The sequence below is a fragment of the Serinus canaria genome, chromosome 21 (assembly GCF_022539315.1).
Source record: "Serinus canaria isolate serCan28SL12 chromosome 21, serCan2020, whole genome shotgun sequence".
NCBI classification, from domain to species: domain Eukaryota; kingdom Metazoa; phylum Chordata; class Aves; order Passeriformes; family Fringillidae; genus Serinus; species Serinus canaria.
Window position 1 is genome coordinate 7,591,983 of NC_066334.1, and position 23,467 is coordinate 7,615,449.

At 51.2% G+C, this 23,467-nt stretch overlaps 1 protein-coding gene across 12 annotated transcripts in view; it reads right to left on the reverse strand.

The window, feature by feature from the left end:
• The window catches only part of CASZ1 (castor zinc finger 1), a 195,389-nt gene that overhangs the window by 58,431 nt on the left and 113,491 nt on the right, over nt 1-23,467 (reverse strand). For 7 of the 12 annotated variants that reach the window (XM_018920312.3, XM_018920310.3, XM_018920308.3 and 4 more), the window contains one exon: nt 6,026-6,185. The exons of 4 other annotated variants lie outside the window; for them this stretch is intronic. In XM_018920312.3, coding sequence (XP_018775857.2) covers nt 6,026-6,044 — 19 coding nt within the window. In that variant the 5' untranslated portion in view covers nt 6,045-6,185. Of the gene's footprint in view, nt 1-6,025; nt 6,186-19,643; nt 19,661-23,467 lie in introns of those variants that run through there. One more of the 12 variants, XM_050982591.1, reaches the window with a different exon arrangement.

Here is a 23,467-nt window from a genome sequence, read left to right on the forward strand (position 1 = left end):
TGCTTACTATGTTTTTTTTTTTTAAATAATTTATGCAATTTTAAGCATTTATGTATAAATTTTTTAATAAGCCACCCTGGAGCAAAATAGCCATTAACATCCCAACGTCCTTCTGTCCAATGGGCTCTTGTGCAGGATCAATTTCCGAGAGTACTTTCCTTTTTTTTTATGACATGATAAAATGCTTTTAAAGCAACTTACACAAATATGGAAATTTTTTTCCCCTCCTCTTTTTTTGCCTCTCTCTCTTTCTGTCTTTTTTTTTTTTTTTTTTTTTTTATAACAGCCTCTACTTATTCACCAGGGAGAGCAAGTGAGTGAGAGAGTGTGTGTGTGTGTGTGTGTGCTGGGGAGGGCAGTTGGCAGAAGGATAGACCCAGCCCTAACTGGAATGGACCTGCCTGTCCTTCTAACAAGGGCATAAACTTTCATTAGCGATGCACACAGTCAAAGGCAATTTAGGGAAACGCGCTGTACAGAAAAGGAAAACCTCAGCGTTTTTACTCGGTGGCTCCTTGGCTCCGTCCAGGGGGCTCTATCCTTGAGCTCTGCTTGTGCTCTCCAACCAAAGTGACCCCATGGCCACGGGGGAGGTGGGAGGGAGGCAGCAAGGGGCTGGGGCTGCTCTGGGATGCGTGCACCCAGCCATGCCAGCAGCCCGCGCGCCCCGGGCTGGGCCAGGGAAGCCAGTCAATATTAACGTCTTGCTGGAACACACTGATCCTGCAAGAGGCTCCTGTTGCTCTGCCCACTGCAGAGCTTCGCCCTCCAAGGGGCTAGTCCTCCCCAGAGGTCTCTATTTCGGGCTTCTGCACACTGACAAGGAGCTTGCAGCCGCTTGATGCCCCTTTGGGGCATTAGTTACAAGCCAGCTCTGCCCAGACCAGACAGATGTGTCGCTGCTGCTCCTGTTTCCACAGGATATACAGACTAGTTATTTTTGCAGCTGGGACATGTTTGGCCTCACACAGGAACCTGGAAAATACCATTCCTAAAGGGACAACTCCTGCCACTGGCCCCATGAACAGGCACAGCTCTGCAGAGGACAGAAAACAAGCGCACGGCTGGAGGAAGAACAGCCCCACATGAGGGGCTTGGTGGGGTCTGAAAGTCATGACCACATCTTGGAAATGAAACAAAACTATCTCTGCAGCTAGCATGCTCTTGGACCTTTGGCTTTGAGGTTGGAGTTTACGCACCCTAAGCCAGCTATATGTTATACATGTCCAAGCGTGGGAATCCCTGTGCATGTCCCTATTATTTGCTCCAACACGAAGCCCCGACAGTAGTTTCCATACAAGAGCAGATTTCTTTACCCTTTTGTGTGACATGCATCCAGAGATAATACACACCTATGAATTTAATCCTACTAAGAGCAGGTCTGCAATTTACTGGTACCTTTCACACAACCCTGCACTCTCTCAGCCCGGTGCAGCCCCAGTGCAGGCTCAGCCCCTGCAGGGCTGGCCGGCACAAAGCTGGGCATACACTTGCCCCATCTGCCATGTTTGTGCGTATTTGAACTAAAGCAGAGGTCAAAAAAAAAAAAAAAATTCCAGGGGCAGCCAATGCTCAGCTGGAAAAACACAAAGTGCCGAGAACAGCAAACCCAATCAATAACAATCACAACCCCAGCAGAGGGTGAGGAAAGCATGAACTGTTTTGGCCTGCTCCCTGCATGCTCACCCACTTGGGAAAACACACACTCCCCAGAGGCCCATGATTTCATCCCCTCCCACTCCACCCTACACTTATCCTCACCAAAAAGCTTTATGGAGTGCAAGTCCCCCAGGCTCCTGCTCTAGCCAGAAACTTAGCAAAGAGGAGAGATGGGCCCTACAGAGAAACTGGATCCCTGGGAATGAGTTGGCACCTGAGGAAGGGTCTTTCTGCCGGCAAAGCGCTCCTTACAACCCACACCCTCCTAACCTCTCCCCCCCTCCAAAGTTTTGCCCTTTGTGCCCCCCTTTCCATCCCAGTTGCTGGCCTTGGCCTTAGGGCGCTCTTCTTCTCCTGCCTTCTTTCCTCAAGTTCCCAGCACCATTCCACCTTTCTCCTTCCCAGCTCTTGTGCCCCATACCCTCTTTATACCTCTCTACCCTCGTTCCCTGTGGGCCCAACAGCCAGGTCTGGCAAAAAAAGCTGAGCTTCCCAGAGGATAGCCCTGCCAGGGACTGGTGACCAGCCTGGGGAGGGGGGAACATGGAATTCTGTCAAGGAAAACATGGGAGCTCTCCCTTCTGGTCTCACATCACTTCTCACTCAGACTGTACAGATTTGGGGGATTTCACTGTAGCAGCAGAGGTCAGCAGGAGTTGAAGGTTTTCAGATCATATACATCACTCTATATGGTCTTGTCTATAGTCAGTGCTAAATATAGCCAAGCCAAACCTGGAGGTGACTTCAGTGCTGTGGTGCGGGGACAGCAGCCACTGCACAGTCACTCTCCACCTCAAAGCAATGCAGATGTCAGAAGTCACAGTCCAAAATCAAGGATGCCTGTGAATCCTCCCTTCTCCCACTGCCAAGAGTGTGAGCCAGGCTCTCTCCCTCTCTCACCTCTGCATGATTCCTCATTTTGAAGAGTCAAAATGAAACATCTTCTTGCTTCAAGGTCCATTTTTTCCCTGGGATGTTGGACCTTTCTATGTATGACATGCCGGCATCTGTGTTAGCACAGCTACTTAAAAACTTAACCAGTGGAAGAAGCTCTGAATAGAAGGGGAAAGTCTCTTGTGTGGGTCAGAATAATTAGACTGAGCTCAAATTGGCTTTGGGCATCTGCTGCTGTGTCTGAGCAAAATCAAGCCATGCTGCTTCCATCAGCATCTCTCCGCTGCTGGGCTCACCCTGCAGAACCGAAGGGATCGCATACTGCCTCGTATAGGGCATCTCTGGGAACAAGACTTGCCTCAGCTGAAGCCATAAAGCCTCCTTATCCAGATATCATTAAAGCCAAGAGAAAAGAGAGGCCAGACAGAGAGATTGAGATGAGCCATTTCCCCAACAAACTTGCTTCCCTTTTTCTTTCGCTCCTTTCTTTTTTTTTTCCCCCTTTAACTGTCATTAAAATAACAAGTTTCTGTTACAGTCTAAACATTCCCACATTGTATAAAGGGTTATGTTACACTAGAGTCACTGGCGGGCCCAGTGTTTGCACAGAAACCTCACTGCAGGTCCCCCCTCCTGACGAAGTGACTTATTAAAGTTTAAACAGTAATTAACAGAACAATAAAAATAAAGGGATGTTTGGGGAGTCGTAGTGCACACAGGGTTTTTGGCAGTGCCAGCACTTTTCAGTGCCCTGCGCTGGCAGAAAAAACGGCTGCAAAACCAGTGGGAGAGATGGTGTGCTGGAAGGCAGGAAGGGGCTGCAGCAAGGCCAAGGCACGATCCCAGCCCCAGCACGAGGTGTAGAGAGCAGCAGGATGAGGGAAAGGCTTTGGGGCACTGGGGAAAGGATGCCCAAGGGTCACCTGGCAAGAGGCTGACCACATTCAGCGCTCACCACCAGCCCTGCCCTCCGTGTGCACATCAGACAGCATCAAGAACCTCCACTGCCTGCTCTCCCATTCTGCTGACATGGCTTGCACAAGCCCCCAAAAACCTGCCTTTGGGGAATCATGTCTCAGAAGCCACAGCTGGGTTTTGGGGAAGTGGCTCCTTTATTTTAAAAGAGTAGTAAAGAGGGAAGAGCAACCACAGAGCAAACCCCTGAGAAAAATCTTGCAATAGAGAGACCCTCTACGGGAGACTCCAAGACCAAGCCCCTTGCCTGGGAACTTTAAAAACAGACAGATGATAACTTGTAGGGACTGATCCTGCCCTGGCCCTGTGCAGGTGTGAGCTTCAGATCCAACAGCATGGAGTAAGTTTTGGGGTCAGTCATTCCCTCCTGAAAAGCAGCCAGAGCCAGGATCACAGAGGCAACCCCTAGAGCCTTGCCAGAGCCATAACCTTCCCAACCCATGCAAAGTTGGCTAATCAGAGCACCCTTTACAGCAGAAAACCTGCTTTTTCTCTGTTTTGCTCCCATTTCCAGTAGCTTGGCTTGCCCAGGATGAGCTCTAGAGCATGTGGGTAGAGCTTAAGCTTAGGTTGTCAGCCCTCCCTGTTACCCAATGTGCAGCAACTCAGAAAGATCTCATCTGAAGATTATTTTTGGTGCCTATTGTAGCTATTCTCAAATGTTTGCCTCAGTAGCTCACAGTGCTAGCTGGTTCCAGGCCCTGATGTGTGACTCAGTACACACAGCATTGTGCAGTCCCATGTTTGCTAAATCTCTTCCAGTACAACTGCTCAGTTTGCAAATAAAAAGACAGCTCTGTGAGGGTGTACCTTCTGTGCAGAGGGAACTCAGGGAGTGCTGCCTTGGGCTTCTCCCAAATCTAGGACTTGGCTCCTGGTCTGTCTGGGAAGCAGCAGATCTGACCTGACCTGGGCACTGCCCTACTGCCACGAGGGCACACATGGAGACATCCATCACCAGCTGTTCTGTCAGCCCGGAGCCTCCCTTCCCTCTGCTGGGGGGCAGGAGGAGGAAACCTCAGGAGATGTCCCCAGAAGTCCCAGTATGGCACCAGTACAAGTCACCCAGGTGAGGACACTGGGACCCAGCGTGCCCGCTCATGCCTCTTGGAGGGTGACTGCCATTGTGAGGTGGGCTTGGCAGTGACAGCTTAATGGTTGGGTCTGATGACCTTAAAGGTCTTTTCTGACCTAAACAATTCTATGATGTTGTGAATTCAGCCCAGGCTTCCAAGGTGCTAGTTTATTAAGCCATGAGGAAGCCTGCATCAGCCATGACAGCCCTGCAAACACCTGCCAGGGTGGAGGACTGGCACGATAAGGTCCAGATTTAATGGACCTTGGTGATTCTACTGCATTTGGGTGTAAATTGATAAAGTTGCCTGGAGCTCCAGGGAGAACATGAGGTGGAAGCAAGGGGGAAAGGAGAGGTTGAGCTGAAGGCACACTGATACACTTTTTTAACTGGGCCCCTGTAGCTGAGCTGCGTGACACACAGCTCTCCATGTCTCCCTTGCTGCCTTGCCCCATTCAGCACCCCCTTCCCTGCTCAGGATGTCTTCACAGAAGCCTTCCTGAATCCTCCTGAGGTCCTTGGGTCCCACTGCCAGGGAGGTAAATGGGACAGGGCAGATACGTCTCCCTTCACAGCCTTGCTTGGCCAGCAACACTATTGTCCTCTTATCCCCAAACATCTACTGCAACATTTTTTTTTTTCTCTGTGACTTTTCTATCTCACTGGGAAATTAGGTGCCACTGGCTTGTTCAGACTTGCCCTAGGGACAGTTTCCAAAGTAAGCCCCTGAATTCATTGCAAATCAGGCAGGGCAACTTCTGACTGAAACCCCTGATCAACTGAGCTGCTGGCTCTGTTTTTTTTCTTCTTTTTGCTGTCCCAAGCCAGCTGGATGCACAGGAACAGCAGCCAGGATTCAGCACTGGAGCAGGACGTTGTGTGAGGGTCAGCAGTTCACAGGAAAGGCAGGTACAGGTGTCTGTCTTCCTGACTCACTCCTGAGGCCTCTCTGCACATTCCCACTCTCTGAACTAATGTTAGCTGAGCTGCCAGTGTCTTTCTGGGGGACTCTCCTCCCCACTCACTGAGCACGGGCAGCTCATCTCCAGACACTCAGCCCAGTGCCTCAGCTCTTCCCAACTTGCTGGGCTTGATCCTTCTCTGACTGATCTTATGCTCATGTCACTCTGCTTGGCTCAGGAGAATAATTTACCAGCTGACACCACATCAGTGACAGAAGGGAACTTATGCTTCCACTGCCACTCAAATTAAACTGAGAGAAAAAGAAATGCCACCCAAATCTGATCTTTTCATCCCATTCACCCAACTATGGGATGTTCCTCAACTCCCGACTGTGCTGGAGTCAGGGTCTCCAGACTCATTTGCAGTGAGAATGGCAGTGCTTGAGAGGGGAAGAGGTGTTGAACAAGTACAAGCAGGTGCAAATAGAACAACAGAAGGTGCCCCCAGGTCAGCACTCACGTGCATTTTCCTCGGCCATGTCTGAGGAGACTTGGAGTCAGAACAGAGCACAGCTTTGCATGGGGGTCTCAAACATGTTCACAATGTAGAAAGACTGTTCTGTGCACTTCCTTTTCCAACACGTCGTTCAGGATGTCTCTACAGCAATGCCAGTAACTGCCTGTAGGGAATGTTATGTTAGAAGATTATCTAATGCACTCTTAATCATCTGGTCTTGCAATCTACAGTGGGAAATCAGAGCAGCCAGCACGGTACGACCCTTCCTCCAGACACCACTGAATTCAGATACCATTATCAGTGGTAGCCTGGTCCATGTCCCAGAACTTAAGCTCTCTTTTGGTTAACAGGCCATGAAATTATTTAGACTATTCTTCATGTTACATTCTGTTATATTTGTAATTAACACAGAAGATCAGCAGTGCCACATTCTGTATTTTGCTGAATAGAGAAGAGACAGTACTTAGAAGCACTTAGTCTTAACCTAACTCTGTCCTGTTAGGTTTAGGGGAAGCCAACTCTTCAGAGCAGACCTGTCCCACGAGAAAAGGGCTGGGTATTGTCAGAGACCTTAACCCACGTATATCTTCAATGTGATATGGGAATCAGCATCCTAAAATCTGGTCTTTACCTCCTTTTTTTGGAAGGGACTTTTAAACAAAAGCAAACAGTCTGCCAGCACACTCAGTGTTCAGCACCATCGTCAATCAGGGAAGCCTAATTATACCCATTATACTGATGAGGAAGCACTGGCACAAAGCTATGCTTTCACATGGCTACAGACACAAAGCAAATCAGTGGCAAAGCTGGAATTAAACCCAAGAATCATGGTGATGAGCTCATCACCCACCTCAGCACAGGCCCATGCAGCTGGTCATCACTAGTCCTACCCATGTCCTGCAGGTTACAGAGCTGGTGTGGAGCCCTCCACACACCTGCTTAACAACTAGAAGTTTCAATTCCCATGCTGACACAGTTTGGGGTGCTCTGGGACACTCAGGGACTGGTCACATCAGCTGGCCCACAAGGACCAGTCAACTCAGCCCCCTGTATGAGAGACAGACTGGTGGGCTGCAGACACCCAACAGCCAGAACATCAGGTTCTGAGCTACTGAGAGACCCTGTGACCACAGACACCAGGCCAGGATGAATCATCTGTTCCTTCTGAAGCAGCTTAATCAACTCCCCTGCATGTGGATCCTCACAGCAGGTCCAGCCTGAGCCCTCTACATATTAATGATTCCCTGGGACATAAAGCCCAGAGATTTTCCTTGGCACCAGGGTCCAGCACTTGCCCTGCACTCTCCCTGCCAGGTGCTGGGTGCTCTGGTCTAAGAAAGGCTGCAGAATCCCTCGGGACTGAGAGTCATTACATAAACAACACAGTAGGATCACGGGCAGTAATTGTAAGAGTGCCAGAGGTCTTGGCACCGGATTCTGCCTCAGCAAAGGCCTCTATATGGAGACCCAAACAAAACAAACAAAAGCCCAAACTCTCTTGGTGCTTAATGAATAATAATAAATAGCAAATAATAACCCTAAGAGCCAACCTAGCCAGACAGATGTGAGGCACCAGGGCAGCTCTGAGGAAACACCAGTCCTGCAGGAGTTGCCCTCCTTCCCCAGATTCAGTACACTGAGGTCACCAGGTTCTTGCAGGGTTAGGTCCAGGGGGAAGCCTTGGATTTCTGTCAGGAATTTGCACCCCCCCACCCCCCAGCCAGATGGGTCGGAATTGCAGCCTTTGTACGTCCCTGGACCGGGATGTTCACCTGCTAAGTGAGCACACACCAACTCATGCCCAGCACCTTCTTGTTGCAGATCTCTCTTTAAGAGCCAAAGGCAAAAAAGAAGCAGATGGAGCTGAGCAAGGGAATCCAGGTAGGTGTGAGTCCGGAGAAGCCTCTCCCCAGCATCATCATTACAGTCTGGACTCAGAGTCCCCCACCTGTTCTGTGCAAGCAGAGCTCCCGGCAGGACACCAGGATAGCTGCTTGGCAGGGACAGGGGCTGAAACAAAGGACCTAATTTAAGTATTTTTATAACTCAGTGCTTGTGACAGTGGGTTTAGCAGTTGCCAGCCATCTGGAATAAAGAATTACAGCCACCTCCCCTAATCCTATATTGCCTAAACCCTAAAGCTGGTTATGGTGCAAGGATGAGGCAGCAGGTTGGGAGGAGATAGTGATGGGAAGGTGGGGGTGGAGAAGGGACCGCAGGAAAATTGTCAAACTTGTTTCTTTTTCCTGCAAGGTGCTGGGTGGCCCCAGATATGTCAGAAGTATTTTTGCTAAGAATCAAGAGAAGATAGAATGAACAAAAACAGGGGAGAGGGGAGACAAGGAGTCCTCCATGACCACACAGTCGCATGCACCACACACACACACGCACACAGAGGCTTACTGGTCTGCGCAGGGCTGTCAGGTAAATTAGATCTGAAAGCTGACAATTTCTGACCATATTTCCTTGATTATTTCAAACAAATGCACACCAGCCGCTGTAAGGAGATTAAAGTGACATAAACGTCCCGAGTGGGAGGAGGGAGGGCAGAGAATTCAGGTCACCCCCATCCGTCCCCCATTTGACAGCCGCTATATCGCTATCCAATCCAATAAAAAAATCCCCCCCTTTTGCTTTAATTAATTTTACAGCTAGCTTGCTTAATTACTTTCAATCAAAATCCTCCTGCCATCGCAAAATTAGAGATGGTTGAGCTCCATTAGCCTAAATTCTTCATTTCCATATAGAAAGAGGCTCCCTGGGCAAAGCCTACAGGGCTCCCTCCTATTCTAGCTGCCATCGGACAGATGCCTGTCCCTCTGTCTGTCTTCAGCTCCTTGGGAGAAGAGAGGTGGGAAGGATACAGTCCTGCTCCCACCTTCCCCTTACACAGAGCATCTCCTTGAGAGCCCTGCACACAGGAGGCCTCTCTCACAGCAAAGACCACAGGAGGCGAGGAGAGCCTGCCCTCCTGGCCCTTCTACGGCCGTGCTGGAAGGAGCTTTTCCTTGGCTGCATGAGGCAGCTGGATGGCCCAGTGCTCCTGCTGTGCTCCCAGCACTGGGGACAGGACCTGGAAGGGATCCTACAGTTGGTTTGAGCCCTGCCACTGTCACCCCACATATGTGCAGGCATCAGTGACTCTGTGGACACATGGAAAGCACTTTGAGGGGACACAGGGGCAGATCATCTTACACCCAGCTGCTGTGGGTTCAGTACCTTCCTTTGGAGTGTCTGGCACTGTGGGCCACAGACCGGTGACATCCCTGCAGCAGCCACAGGCATCAGGAGCACCTCTCTCCTGAGAACAAACCCCGAACTGCCCCATTTTGGGGACAATGGAACCTCCTCTGAAGCACAGGGAGTGGCAGCAATAAGCCACATGGCACTGTAGAGGAGACAAGAGGAGACTGTGGAGAGGATGGATGCAGGAGGAAACCCTGGAGGGAGCTGGACACTCTGGGAGCAGAGGAGAACCAACTTCCTCTCAAAAGGAACTGGAATTATCCGGACCATTCCATGCTTTCCTCACACTTTCTCCCATCTCCTATGGTCGTCTCCTTTCCCACACACCCAAACTATCTGCAGAGCAATAGTTCTACTGGAATTTTACCTACACTCAGTCGTCTGTGCAGGTACTGAGCCCTGGGGAGCAGCAGTGGAGCCCGGGCCCTGCTCCCTCCTCCCAGCACCTGCCCAGGCCGCCTGTGCATCTGCCCTGGAGCTGCAGGAGGGTCACACCAGCACCCCAGTCTCTGCACTTCCCCACCCTTCAGAAAGCTCACGGGGATTCAGAGGCACCAGAAGCTCAACTCCCCCACAGCTCCAGGGAGGACAGGTCAAACCCTTCTTCTTTAAAACAAAATGAAGAAGAGACAAACACAGACCTATTTTGTTTATAAGCTTAAAACTGAATCCAATGGCGCATCTACCTGGGGATTTTAGATTAAATGGTTTAAGAAACTCAAATAGGCTTTTTAATCCGGTCAAATAAAAAGAGCCCCAAAGAAGCAAAGAATTCACCCTGCTGAGCCTCACACCTATGCAGACAGCCAGGCTTGAATGGCTTTCTTGCTCTCTGCCACTCCTCCCCATCCTGGCATGGGACAGAATGCATTTGCCAAAATCTGGAAGCTTAGGGTACGCCCTGTTCAGCACTTGTAAAGACATCACTTTTCCAAGGACAATCCACTTCTATCACACTGTGTAACACCTTTCTTCAGCCTTTCTGTGTCCTTCTTTGCTTATGCTGTTCAGCTGGGGCCTTCCCCTAACACCTGGCAATGCGAGTGCAGTGCCAGCCCTGGTTACATCACCAGAGCCAGCAATAAGCAATTCAAGAGATGACACCAAAACCCCTAATCCCCACTGAACACACACATATAGGCACCGTTTTTCATATGAACTACATTCCTGAATGCTTCACAAGAGAAGTCAAGGAGCCATGGGCCCCTTGGGGACCCGCAGGCTCTGCCAAGGGACACAGCAGCTGGACAGCCAGCCCAGGTGTGGAGGATGGAGACCAACCCTACACAGGCTTGGGCAGTGTGATGAACACCTGAAGCTGAATCCTGACAGAAACCAGGATGCAAAGGGGCTCTACTCTCTGCTGGATAACCACCTCTCCAGGACTTCCAGCCTGTGGTATCGCATCTCACCAACTTTCCAACAGAAACAGTCCCCTCTCCCCCACTGCTGCTGTTTCACTCCGGAAACGCTCAGAACCAGCCTTCCCCCGAACATGCTCTGCAATAAAATTCCCGACTTGTGTCTCGCCTGCTCCAATGCTCAGAGCAGCCAGGACAATAGAACAGAGAGGCCCTAAATCCACCAGACTCACCCTAAATAGCAATGGCCCATAATTTTGCCTGACATTCAGGAGCTTGTTATTCTTTCCCCTCGTCGCCTGGCTGGAGCTGTTCAGACCCATCAGTGTTATTCTATGCATTAAATGGGAAAAAAACCAACTCAACAACAACCCGGAGAGTTTCCAAGCCTGCCCAATGAGGGCTGAAGGGGCAGTGTCCAGAGCTGGGCCGGCAGTGGGAGAACAGGAGCAGTCAATGCCTCAAACCCAGACCCGTCCGCTCTGCAGGGGAACAGCACGAGTGGGTCCTGCAGAGACCCCCAGCAGAAACAAACACCCTTTTCTCTGCTTCCGCCCCTACCAAGGAAACTGTAATCTCTCCCAACCCTTCCCGTCTCCCACCTGGTGCCTGGGAAGGTTGCTGCCCCCCCCTCCCCACCAGCTGGCAGCGGGGAGCTTTAACCACAACAGTGTGGGGTTTGGGTTTTGGGGTTTTCTTTCCAGGCTGCCTCCAGCTGATTAAGGACCTGCAACAGGATGTAGGGATTACAGCAAAACCTGGCTGCAGCTCAGCTGGGGCACGGAGCCAAAGGAGGGAGCGAGGATTGCCCCCAGCCTGGCTGCCAAAGCGGCACTCGTCCTGCTGGGAGGCCGCGAGGGCTGCAGCTCTGCTGGAACCAGGCCCCTGCCCTCGCTGGCTCTGCTGGGGAATGGCCGGCAGCCCACACTGACAAACGTGCCCACAGGAAGGGATCTGTGCCTTGCGGGGCTCTCTGCAGAGAGGACGATCCCACAGCCTTGCTCTTTGTGCCCCCACCTCAGGCCAGCATTAGTGCACCCCCACCTCCTGACCTGAGCAGCAGGAGCAGCCTCATGATTCCCTGGTATCTCTGCCAGAGTCTGCACCACGTTGAGCTTCTAGGGGGTATCCTGGAATAACACACTGCAAAATACTCTGTGCTGAGGTTTTAATCCAGGAAGAAGTGATCAGGGAAAGCAATAATCTCAGTTGGCACACAGAGCACAGCAGGATCTTGCTTCTGGGGAAGCATCAAGAGCAGAATTAGCTTCAAGGAAACTCTGGGGCTTTTTTTTCTTTCCTGCTAACACTGATCCCTGCCTGGACCAGCAGCAGCAGCAGCTCCCAGCATCTTTCTAAAGTGCCTGTCACTGCAATATCCAACTGCTGATATCCCCCAGGGGACATCCCCCCAAGCTTGGGTTTTCCACATCCCTCTTAGATCGGAGCAAGAGGGACAGCAGCAGTGGGAGCAGCCCTCCTGCTCTGACCTGAAGCTGTTAGCCCTGAGTCCTGTTTTAATCAGCTCTGGCAGAGCTGCTGCCTCGCTTCCCAGCCTGCCACCTCAGAGGGATAATTTGCCAGTGCCCTCTCAGAGAGCTCTGTGGAAATGCTTTGCAGAGCTGGAGTATGCTTCTTCTTCATGGCCAAACCCTCTGAGCTTCATGCTGGCACATCTCCCTCTCCTAGTGACCCTCAGGCTCTGTCTGTAGAAAGGAAATGGTGAAGATGCCAGGACTTGGTCCTCTTTTCCAAGCGCTGCCTGGCAAGACCTGGCAGTAAGAGGGGAAGCTGCATGAAGCAGCAGGAGGAGGTGGAAATCTGTCTGGCAGCAGCAAAACAGAGACTTCTTAGTGCTGCCCACCAGACTCATTGTAGCAGAGAAACTCTGGAGTCAGCTCCTGCTGAGCTGGGGCTGCGGGGGAAAGCAGGAGTTGATATTGCAGGCAGAGACCACTGGGATACCACTGAAAGCTGCTAAATATGACCAGGTTAGCACTTTAGTCTTTAATGGCAGGTCACCATTAATAAACCCAGGGCCCCAGGGTGCAGTACAGAGCCTCCCTCCCCCCTCCCCAAAATACTCATTTCATTAACTTCTCTGTGCGCGGCGCTCAGCACCTGCCAGAGGTTGGGCAGCCAGGAGGGCTAGCAAGGGTTAAGGACATCTTACGGCACAGCTAACTGCTCTTCAGAGAGGACGGAGAAAGACAGGTCTGCACCGCATCCCTCTCCTCCCCAGTGCCCCCCTCTGCGTCTCATTCCCCCAGTTCATGCTGGAGACCAGCCCACAGCTTTTGGTCCCACACGGACAGGGCAGCCTGGGAAGGCTCTGAGTGGAGAAGCGCTGTCCCAGGCCCACGGCCATGGGGCTGAGTGCTGCTAAAAGACAGCCAGAAACACGGCCCCAAACCTCAGCTCCAGCAACAAGCCCCTCTGGCCTTCAGGAAGTCACTTCCCATCACCCTGCCTTGCCCTCCCCATCTCTGGGAAGATGACAACAGCACTGAGGCCACAGCAGGGGAGGGCAGAGGGGAATTTCTTTGGATCCAGGCAGGGAAGAAACACTAGTTGAATAGAGACTGGGAAAACAAGAAAGGCCAAATACTGCTTTTGGGGAGCCTGGACTGACCCATAGGATTGCCCCAGGATACAAAAGAGTGAACGTGGCCATTGTAAAAGGTAAGCAGCAGAGAGGGGCTGGGGGAGCCAGCACAGGGTGGGACTACTCTGTCTCCACACACGCCCCACATTCTCTGCAGCCCCACCGATGCTCCCGCAGAGCCTCTGGTCCCAGGGCTGCAGCACAGAGGGCAGATGACAAGGTGAGAGGCAAGTGAGAGGACAGAGCTTTGCTCCACCTGCTTCCACTGTGACACCAACCATTTCCCAGAGGGATGGTGGGACGGAAGGAGGAAAAAATACATGTTCCAGCTGCCAAAAATCCCATCCTATCGAGTCTCTATCGATCTGCCCTACTTGGCAACTGAAGCTGCAGCCACCGTCTGTGGTGCTTGATCAATAAGACCTGGGCAGACAGGGAGGGAGAGGCCCTTTTATGGGAAGGCAGTTCTTTATGGGGAAGTATTTTGATTTTTAGCATGAGCGCAGAGTCAAGGAAGAGGAAATACTGGGACTGAAACTGCAGTTTAGTTTGAACTCACTTCAAATACCTGCTAAGCCGCTTAAACTGGGGACCTGGGAACCTCCTGCCATAGGAGCTGCCCCAGCCTCTGTCCTCTCTGTCCAGCCAGGAGAGCCTCTCGCCCACCCTGGCTGCTCTCAGTGCAGAGGTGACAGCTGTAGCGATGGGCCAGCACACTCCTAACACACAGCATAGACCCTGTGCCTGGTAATTCTCCAGGAGCTCCCTACAGATCTTCCCCAGGGACCTGGGGAGAGGCAGAGATTCTGCAGGCGTGTGAGAAGGAATAGCTGTGCCGCTTAAAGAGCCTCTGGAGGTGCCTCGAGTCCCCGGGCTCCGACGGGCCTGCCCACACCATTTCCACCCTGCCTACTGGGAAGCTTCATACCCTGCCCCAGCCCCTGCACCAAAGGGATCACAGCCTGGTAAGACACAGTGAGGCAGGCAGGTCATGGACCAGGGAGCCGAAGACCGCTGCTGACCCCTTTTATCCTCCTGTGCCTGCAGACCCCTTCCTTATGTCCAGGTCACGTAGCTGGGCCACAACTGCTGAGCTCCAGAGACCAGGCGACCTGCTGGAGGAGAGCCCTGCCTTTGACTGCTCTGGTCACTCTGGCCATTATCATTCTGATAATTTTGGGGACCAGGAGAAGGCAGAAGAGGAGGAAATGTTTTTTTGTAATAGAGAGGGCTGGGTAGGGCCACCTCCAGCGGCAGAAGTGCCCCACTTCCAAAGCCAAGAACAAGTGGCAGCTCGTCAGCTCCAATTAGAGCTGGCTGCAAGGGGCACTGTGCATTGGGTGTCACCTCCAAATGCCCTTTGGATAGATGGGATTGGGGAGGGGGGGGGCGGGAAGAGAATCTGCAGTTGTTCCAACGTTTCTTGCCCAGCAGAACAACTGTTGCAGTCCTTTTAGTACAAACCGAGCAACTGTTCCCAAAAGCTCAGCCTCCTCAGCTCCTGTCCTTAAAAAAAACCCACCAACCAATCTCCAAAATGACGGCTTCTGAGTCAGGGCAAAAACGTTATTAACAAAAACATCACTCAGGGGTGGGACACCTGCTCCCTGACAAGCAACTGGCCTGGCTGCCCATGGTTAGAGTATTACATCAGACCCCAAAAAGAGAAAGGAAAGGGAGGGAGAAGGGGAGAGAGTGGAAAAGAACAGACAGAGGGAGGATGACAGCAGAAGGGAGTAACAAAGACAAAGAAGAGCAGGAGAGGGGAAGCACAGAAAGAAAAGAGCAAGTGCGAGCGTATGTGAGAGACAGAGCAGGAGAGAGCGGGAGCGTGGGGGGAGCAGGGAAGTGTGCGGGAAGTGCCAGTGTGTGTGCAATAAAGTGTGGGAGTGCATATGTGTGAGAGACTGCGAGCGTGTGCATATGGCACAGACCGCAGCTAGCAGGAGGAAGAGAAGAGTAAGGAAGGGTGAATGATGCCATGAAAAGCAAAAAAATCTTGGAAAAGTGTAACAAGAAAATAGGGAGGAAGAGAGAAACAAAAGCTAAAGTGAAGGACATTGAACAAATGAGTCTGGTGAAGCAAGAGAGCAAAGATAAGAGCGGGGAGGGAGGGATGGGAAATGGAGATGGGGGCACTTGGGATGGGACAGAGCCAGGGTGAGGATCAGGAAGAGAGAGAAAAGGGAGAAGAGGACAGAAGAGAATAGAGGAATAAAAGAAACAAACAGGGGTGAGGGAGAGAAAGATGTCTATTAAAAACCTCAGTGCATAACACAAAATGTCAGGGTTTATAGCTTCATTCTTGGCATTGCTGGTACTGAGAACCCCACACAGAAATGTCACTGCTTGTCATGTTTAATCACCTGCTATTTGTTAACACCTTCACTGCAAGGAGTCTGCCCCTCACCCCTTGCAGGCTCTCCTTTTGGAGAATAAACTGTGAAAACATGCCTCTGCCTTGCAGTTCTCACAGGACAGTTTCAGCTGCACCCCAAGCTGGGCAGGGGAGGCTGGGCAGGGCCAGCACTCGGGCCGTGGTTGTTTGACTTCCAGATGGGGCTCTTGGCACAGGGCAGGGCTTCTGCAGGGGCAGGTTAACACATCAGGGAGGAGAAGAACAGGACAGAGGATGCTCCGGGGAGTGTGGGAGGATGCTAGGACCAGAGGGAGCAGGTGAGTGAGGTGGGTTTGGAGGTACAGTGACTTCAGGGAAGAGTAAGAGACAGGAGTGAGAGGGGAAGGCTCAGCTCATAAAATCAAGGTGCACAGGGGCAGGGAGGAGCAGGGGACAGGGCCCTTCTCCTGTTGGAAAAACCCCTAGGCTCCCATCCCACTCATGTCCTGTGCTGAACACATACATATAAAATCCCTGAAATCCACGCAAGTCTAGAATTCTCCAATCTGATTGCCTGAGCAGCAACTGTCACATAAAAGCAAACATCCAAAGCTATTAAATGTACAGTTACAGCTCCTTGCTCTGGCATCTGCGCTGGTGACTTTGCTCCAGTTCCTCCCAAAGCTGTGGACTGATGGCTTTCCCCTGTGTCAGGCAGTCGTGCCCGTGCTCTCTGCACTTCCCACCCAGACACATTCTGTCTGTCTGACTTCAGACTGCACTGCTAGAGAAAATATTTTGAGGTCATCACTCGACAAGACTTTTCTGGAAATAGTTTGATTTCTTTCCTTTCCAAATAGAAAAAATCAAAAATGCTCCCCTCCATACAGTAGAGCTCTCCCATGCCAGCAGTGAAGGCGAAAATCTTACTCTACAATTTTCAGGCTTATGGAAAGAAATCGACCCCCATCTAAATGAACAAAAATTTAAAGATGTGTAAATGAGGACCATTAGTGCAGATATTCAGGAGTAACCAAAGAATGGTGATCAGCCCTATTTCAACACAAACGAGCACTCTGCTTCAGCACAGTCCTCGCCCCACACTCTGAACTGCTCCTGTCAGTGTGCAGGGCTATGGAAGTGCTGATGCCACTGAAGTCAGACTTCCTCACTTGAAGAGAATTTGGGGAGTCAAAGAAATGACAATATGAAATGAAAAAGCAGTAAGGGGAGCCTAGGTGCATTTACACTTTTTTCATGCATTCAGACAACAAAAAAGGTAACAGAAGCCATGGGTTCCCTGAAGAGCACAAGGCCTTCTGCTCCAGCCCCCCTGACTGCTGGGTGCCGGGTCCCTGCGTGCCCAGAGCCCTCCATGGAAATGGCACCAGAGCCAGGGACTGCAGCACCAAGGGGCTTCCTGGAGCTGGTGTCATCCAGATAATAAGGACATACTAGACTGCAGAAACTTGGAGCTCAATCTCTCTCCAATCCCTACAACACAATTTTAAAATCCACTTTAGATCCTCCAGGACTAGATATGGGACTGAAGTAAAACCATCAAGCCTAAACCAGGCAGTTCTGGAAAGCCAAGCTCCAGAGCATGCTTGGACCTCACATCTTGGTCTCTGGTAGTGACAGCAGGGTGATTCCACTCTAAGTTTCTCCCTTGCAACAGTGTTTTGTTGATCTTTTCTGATTGACATCCTCATTAGTTTTCTAAAGCAAGTGTCTCCATCTCAATCTCACATTGAGGAGCTCCAAGGATGGCTGGGAAGCCTCCTGCCCTGCTCCTACTGTTGGGTCCTGCACTGAGGACAGAGAGGTTGCTCCATCCAGATCCTTCTCCAGACACCCACAGCTCCCCAGAAATTCCACAAATAAATTCAAGCCCAGTTTCTGTGCCCACAGACAACTGGACTGACACATGAGCCTAGCCAGCGACCACTGCCTTCCGCACAGGGAGGGCTCAGCCCAAAAGAGAGCAGAGTGGGTTCTGCCCCTGCCCCAAAGGGCTGGCACAAGCTCCAGGAGCCACCCCAAGTCCTATTCTGGGAACGGGAACAGAACACAGAAGGGCCTCCCACTGGCCTTTCGCCAAGGATAAAATTCACCCTTCTGAACACAGGCCAAGATGATCTAAAGTGACTAGTGACTTTTGTTGCCCAACTTGAGTCACCTTAAATGGGCCTATTTTCAAAGTGTCAGTGCTGAGTACAACTTAGAATCGGGCTCTTTAAGATGCCTAATACGACAGGTCCAGTCACTGCTGTAACAAGAAAGGCCATTATTCCTCCCTTGTGTGACTTCTTCCAGTCTGGCCAGGCCTTTTATCTTTTTTCCTCTCCCCTCCCTTCTCCTTGTTCTTTTCTTTTTCAGCTTTTTATGAATTTCTGTCAGCTTTCCTCCCTCTCCCCTCCTCAAGGTCATGCAGCTCATTTCCACGTTGAACATTTACTCAGCAAGCCAGGTCCTTTCACAGGCTCTCACCACAAATATGCTTTCTGATAAAGTCTGCAGAAAAGAAACTGTAAAACCCAAAACAATGTCAGAAATAAATAAATAAAAAATCCCACCAGGGCAAAAGAGGGCTGTGACAGGGCAGACGATTTCAAAAGAGAGAGCCAGCAGGTAAAGCACCCCATTGCATGTAGTTCTGTGACTGTTTTCTTGCTCTCCTTTATAGTTTGCTTTTCTGAATATTTCTGTTTTGCTGTCAGTGCTGTGCCACCTCTATGAGTGGGACTTATTTTTAACCCCTTTTCATTCACAGTGAAACTCACCCTTATTCACAGGTCAGAATCCTCTCAACCTTCGGGCACCTGCTCCCTCATGGCAGTGACCTACCACCTCAAACCCAACATCTCATCATCTAAGATCCAATGCTGTTTGGCCTCCATGGCCACTGAGAAATTATAGGGAAAAATAACTTTGCTGGTTTTTGCCAGTCAGGTCATGGTTTTACACCCAAGAGTTTATCTGGCCCAAATTTCCCAAAGGAAGAGAGGCCACCATCTCGTTGCTGGCCAAGTCAGTTTTGGGATAACAAGCACGTGGTAACTAAAGGCTCACACCTTCCAGCCCTGAGGGGTCCCTGAGGACCACTGCCTGGAGGGAAGTGAGCTGAAAACAGCTCTTTTCTTTCTCTTGAGATACCAGGGCTCCAGAGTTGCTGCTTTAGGTTTTTTATTTTGCTGCTTTCCATTTAGGAGCCCACAATTAAAAGCCAGAAATCTGGGGATTCCTCCTAGCAGGAGAGACCAAATTCCCAGTGGTGCTGCCCACAGCTCTCCACTGATTTCTACCAATGGCCTAAAAGGCATCCCCCACTCTTCCAGGTGAGCAGCTCCCACCCAGCCCACAGCCACTGCTGGGGAGCAGAGACCTGGCTATCCCATTGCCACGGCATCTGACCTTCTCCTGGAGGCTGCAGAAGTATGGCCTTCCATAAACAGGTATTTCCACCTAGGAAAGCCTCAAAGCAGTGTCACAGTACTCCAGGTTGTGCTGGCTCAGGTAGCTGGCTGTGAATACCTCGGTGCAGCCTGTGGGATGGTCAGTCCTACTCCAGGAACTGTGCAGAGCCATGGCTCTGCAGGGCAGCAGCACAGCCCACACCAGCAAGAGCAGGTACCTTGGCAAGGGCCATGGTAGAGCTGTTACAGGGACAAGTATTTGGGTCCACCAGCATCACCCAAGCTCAACAAAAAGTTACAAACTTTCAGACAGTCAGAGCCCTGAAAGTAAATACAGAAAAAGCACACTCTTATTTTGAGTGCTTTTGTCCACTTGCAGCTCTGCCTTGGCAGCACAGCAGCGGGGAGAGCAGCACACTGGTGGCAGTGACATTGTCCTGAGTGTCAGCACACTCCAACAGAGCAGGGCAGCATGCTGAGGGATGCTGTAGGACACTTGGCTGGCCGTCAGGCCCCTGCAGAGGCTGGGTGTCACCACACTGTGCACGGGCTCCTGTGACCCTTCTGTCTCCCTGGCACGGCCCGTCTCGTCTCAGCGAGTGCTGCTCGCCCTCCCTCCCTCCCAGTGCGCACATGGCTTTAATGTTTTTATTACCTGTTTGACTCGCTGCCTTATTGCTTCTCCTCTTAATGGGGCTGTAACCGTGGAAACGAGGAATAAACGGCCACCAGAAAATGAGATGATTAAACAGGTCACCCTGGCAAAACAAACTCTGTGTTCACACAGCCCAGGCTGTGTGTGCAGTTTCTGTCCAGGGAAATGCAGGTGGGAGAGGGTGGAAGGGCTGGAGCAGGCTCCTGGAATGAGCACGCCAGTGAGAGGTGCCTCCTCAGAGAAGTGTGGTCTCTGCCCAGGAGGAATGGTGCCGCGAGCTTCCCAGCAAAGACATGCAGAGAATGGCAAGGTTTGCTGAGGGAAGATGGAAGACAGCGAGGACAAGACACATTCATGTAAATGGGGAAAAAATAGCAACTAAGAGTATAAATAGGCTGGACTGAAAACAAAACCTAAGTCTGAGACAAGCTGGTGTCCTCTGTTGTCCCTGTCTCTGGCATTACCCATGGCTGGCTCATGGCAACTCCCAAGGGAGCAGAGGCTCTCCAGGTCCCTGGGGCACAGCTCCACCACTCTCCTGTCCCTGCTGAGCGGCCAAGCTGCTCTGGTGCTGCCCTGGCAAAGGCACGGCACCATCCAGTTAAGCACAGCCAGGGCCACAAGGAATGGAGGATCTCATGCAGCACAAACTTGGCTTTCCCAGAGCCATCTGTGGCCACTGTGCTCAGAGGTCCTTTTCTGAAACTGTGGCTGGGAGGAGAGGGGCAGGACCATGAGAGGCAGGAGGAAATGACCACAGCTGGGTTGGTGCCCAGGCCTGAGCAGGTCACCTGCACCACAGCCTCCTCATGCCGGGCAGCGATGGTTGCTCCACACCAGCAGCACAAGGAGAAGGTGTTTCCATGCCCCACTGGGTGCTGACATCTGAAGGAGATCTCTCAGTCAAACTGAGAGGCTCCAACCAAATGAGTTTCAAACCAGAATGTTATTTGTCGAAAACAAAAACAAAACCCCAAAATATACACACTGCAATCAAAAAAGCACAATCACAAACCGACATTTAAAATAGTGAGGATCCTGCCAGAATCCCCATCCTGTCCCAACCTGTCCAAACCCAGACTCATTGGGTGCTGGCAGTCTGGGAAGAGCAGACTTACTCCACCAAGAGCAACAAATTCAGCAGAAGAAATTGGAACGGCAAAGCTTGGCAAGGTAGAGCTGTGAGACAACTGCTTGGAACACACAGGCGAGTGGTTGTGCTTTCTTTCAAAAAAAACCAGCAGGTGGTTTATGAAAAGGGCCCTATTCTTTAGAGTAATTTGTGCCATATTTCATTGTTTGATAGAAAAATCCTAATATTCATGACCTCCTTTAACTGGAAGAAGTTTGCTCATCTGAATATCAGCCCACAGAAAAATGGGAAAATGAAAAATAGAGTAAGACAATGCAAGGGGGGGAAGGAAAGGGAAAGCAAGACAGAATCAAAGACAGAATGGAAGTCCAGGAGAGTGACAAAGAGTGACAGGCCTGTGGGACTATGGAAAGGAAGAAGGACATAAAGGAAAGCTATTTAGAAAGAAAAGTTAAATAGTGCAGCATAAAAAAGGCTGAGAAAAGCAGAGTGAGTGACAGAAAACACAGCAAGAGCGAGCAAAGGAGCTTTCCCCTAAAGTTTCCAAGTGCATGGATCAACTTTGCAGAACTAGGATTCTTGTCCTACTGAGTTTCAGCTAAAAATATTAATAATGCAATCGAGAAGAAAAATCAGACCCCCTTTCCCCAGCCTCTGCTCCCTCACCCTCTTCCAATCCAGTCCTCCTCTGCTAACATCTGCTGCCTGCCTTCAGGACATGCAGATGGTAATTACTCCAGGAGCAGCTTCCTCTCCTTCCCCTGCTTTCAGAGGGCCACTTGGAAGAGAGCTTGGAGCCATGGAAAGATACTACACACACCTTCACAACACATAGCCAGGAGAAGGGCATGTGGGAGCCAGGGCATGCCCAGAGAACTTGATAGCACAGGGGTGGGAGGTGGGTGGGTGAAAAGATGAAGATATTTGTCTACAACACACACCAATAAAACATCCACCTGGTCCAAAGATGGGGAGCCGGGAGAAGCTGCTCCAGAGACATGGAACTGCTTGTGCTCCTCCAGACAGGGGAAGGGGTGCTGGAGGAGAGGTGTGGTGGGGAAGCACAGGCAGCAGGAAGAGGAGGAGGAGTAGGAGGAAGGCTGCCCTGGGCGAGGCAGCTCAGGGAGTGGATTCATACAGGCATGGAGCTGGCAAACACCCGGCAGAGAGGTGGAGCTGCTTTAATGAGAAGATGCTTCTATGACTCAGGCCTCAAAGGGATTGGTACTTTATTATTTTATTTTTCCATAATAAATTATGCCCTGGGATGCCAGGTCCTGCCGGGTTTTTCTGGAAATACCAGACAAAAGCTGGTGTTGCTACCTGGCTTTTGACAGTTTCCCATGTATGGAAGCTGAAAGCTCCTGGTTCTTCCTCTGCTCTGCCCTGGCCCATCCAGTTTTGGGAGCAGGGCTGACACCACTGCACCATTCCAACAGAACAGCCCAGCTGGAGCTCTACACCTCCCAGCCCAGGTCCTGGAGAGGTCCCCATGAGAAGGCACCCCGGAGCCAGGGGGGCAGGCGGGTGCAGGAGCTCCCAGGCAGGCTCAGCTCTCCCACAGCCCGGGCACCCCACCCCGGCTGCAGGGAGGAGCGCTCCAGCCCGACCCCCGCACCCATCCATGGACAGCAGCCAGCCCTCCCTCACTTATCTCCATCCCTGGGCGCCCAGCCCTGGCTCTGGGCTGCACAAGGGAAGATGATTATGCCCACTTTATAGATTAGGAGTTATTCATCCTACACCAAATCCTCAGACTCTGCCGTGTCTCACAGACCTGTTCTGGAGCTCTTTGTTAGCTTTAGGCTGAACTTGGCCCTAGTTCAGCTCAGAAACTCGTGTTACAAAAATCCCCTGTACGGCCGTCTGTCTGAGGCTGTGGACCAGGCTGACGCCAAGGCCACCATTCACCCCAGCAGCAGAACACGGGGGGTCCACTGCAGACTGGGGGAGCACAGAGACACCCAACACAAAGGGCAGACACCATTCTCGTCTTCTCTTGCTGCCAAGAAGGATTCATTCATGGCAACGATGATGCAAGCGCACAGAACCGGAGTGCTCGTCGTGGCAATGTCTCGAGCAAGCAGCCTGGGGAACGCCAAGTTCAGCACAGCACCAACACCTGAGTGTCCGGGAGCGCGGAGGCGGGCGAGTGTCTGGGGCAGACATGCACGTTCAGGACAGAGTGACAGGGATGTAGGTGTTGGGTGTGGGGAACACCTCCAGAAATGCACCACCAGAGCCTGGTGTTTTTACTGATTTCACAAGAGAGGCTCTGCTAAAATGTCACCTCTCCAAAGCAAAACATGAGCATGTTGGTGAATCATCTCTTCACACCCCAAAACCAGGAATGGGTGGCAAAGCTCTCTAGTGAGGCACCAAATCCTCAGGGGATTGTCATAAAATGCACCCAGTGACCTTAGTCTTCCCATCCTTTTCCCTTGTATCTCCTGTTCTCCACCCTTTGCTTTCTCTTGCCAACCTGCATGGGTTGTTCAGCTTTTATTCCAAGCATGAAACTGCCTTAGGACTGGAAGCTTTAAGCAGTTTCCCAGCCTCCAGAAATTTTCTGGTTTTGTTTCTCCACAGCAGAGCAAACAATTGCTTTGGTACCTAGCCACCACACCTAACTCCTAAATGCAACAAGAACTTGGAATTCTTTGGGAAACTTATTCAAGAATATATTTTATGTGAGTTAAACGCATGCTTTTTGTTCACTGTAACTATTTCT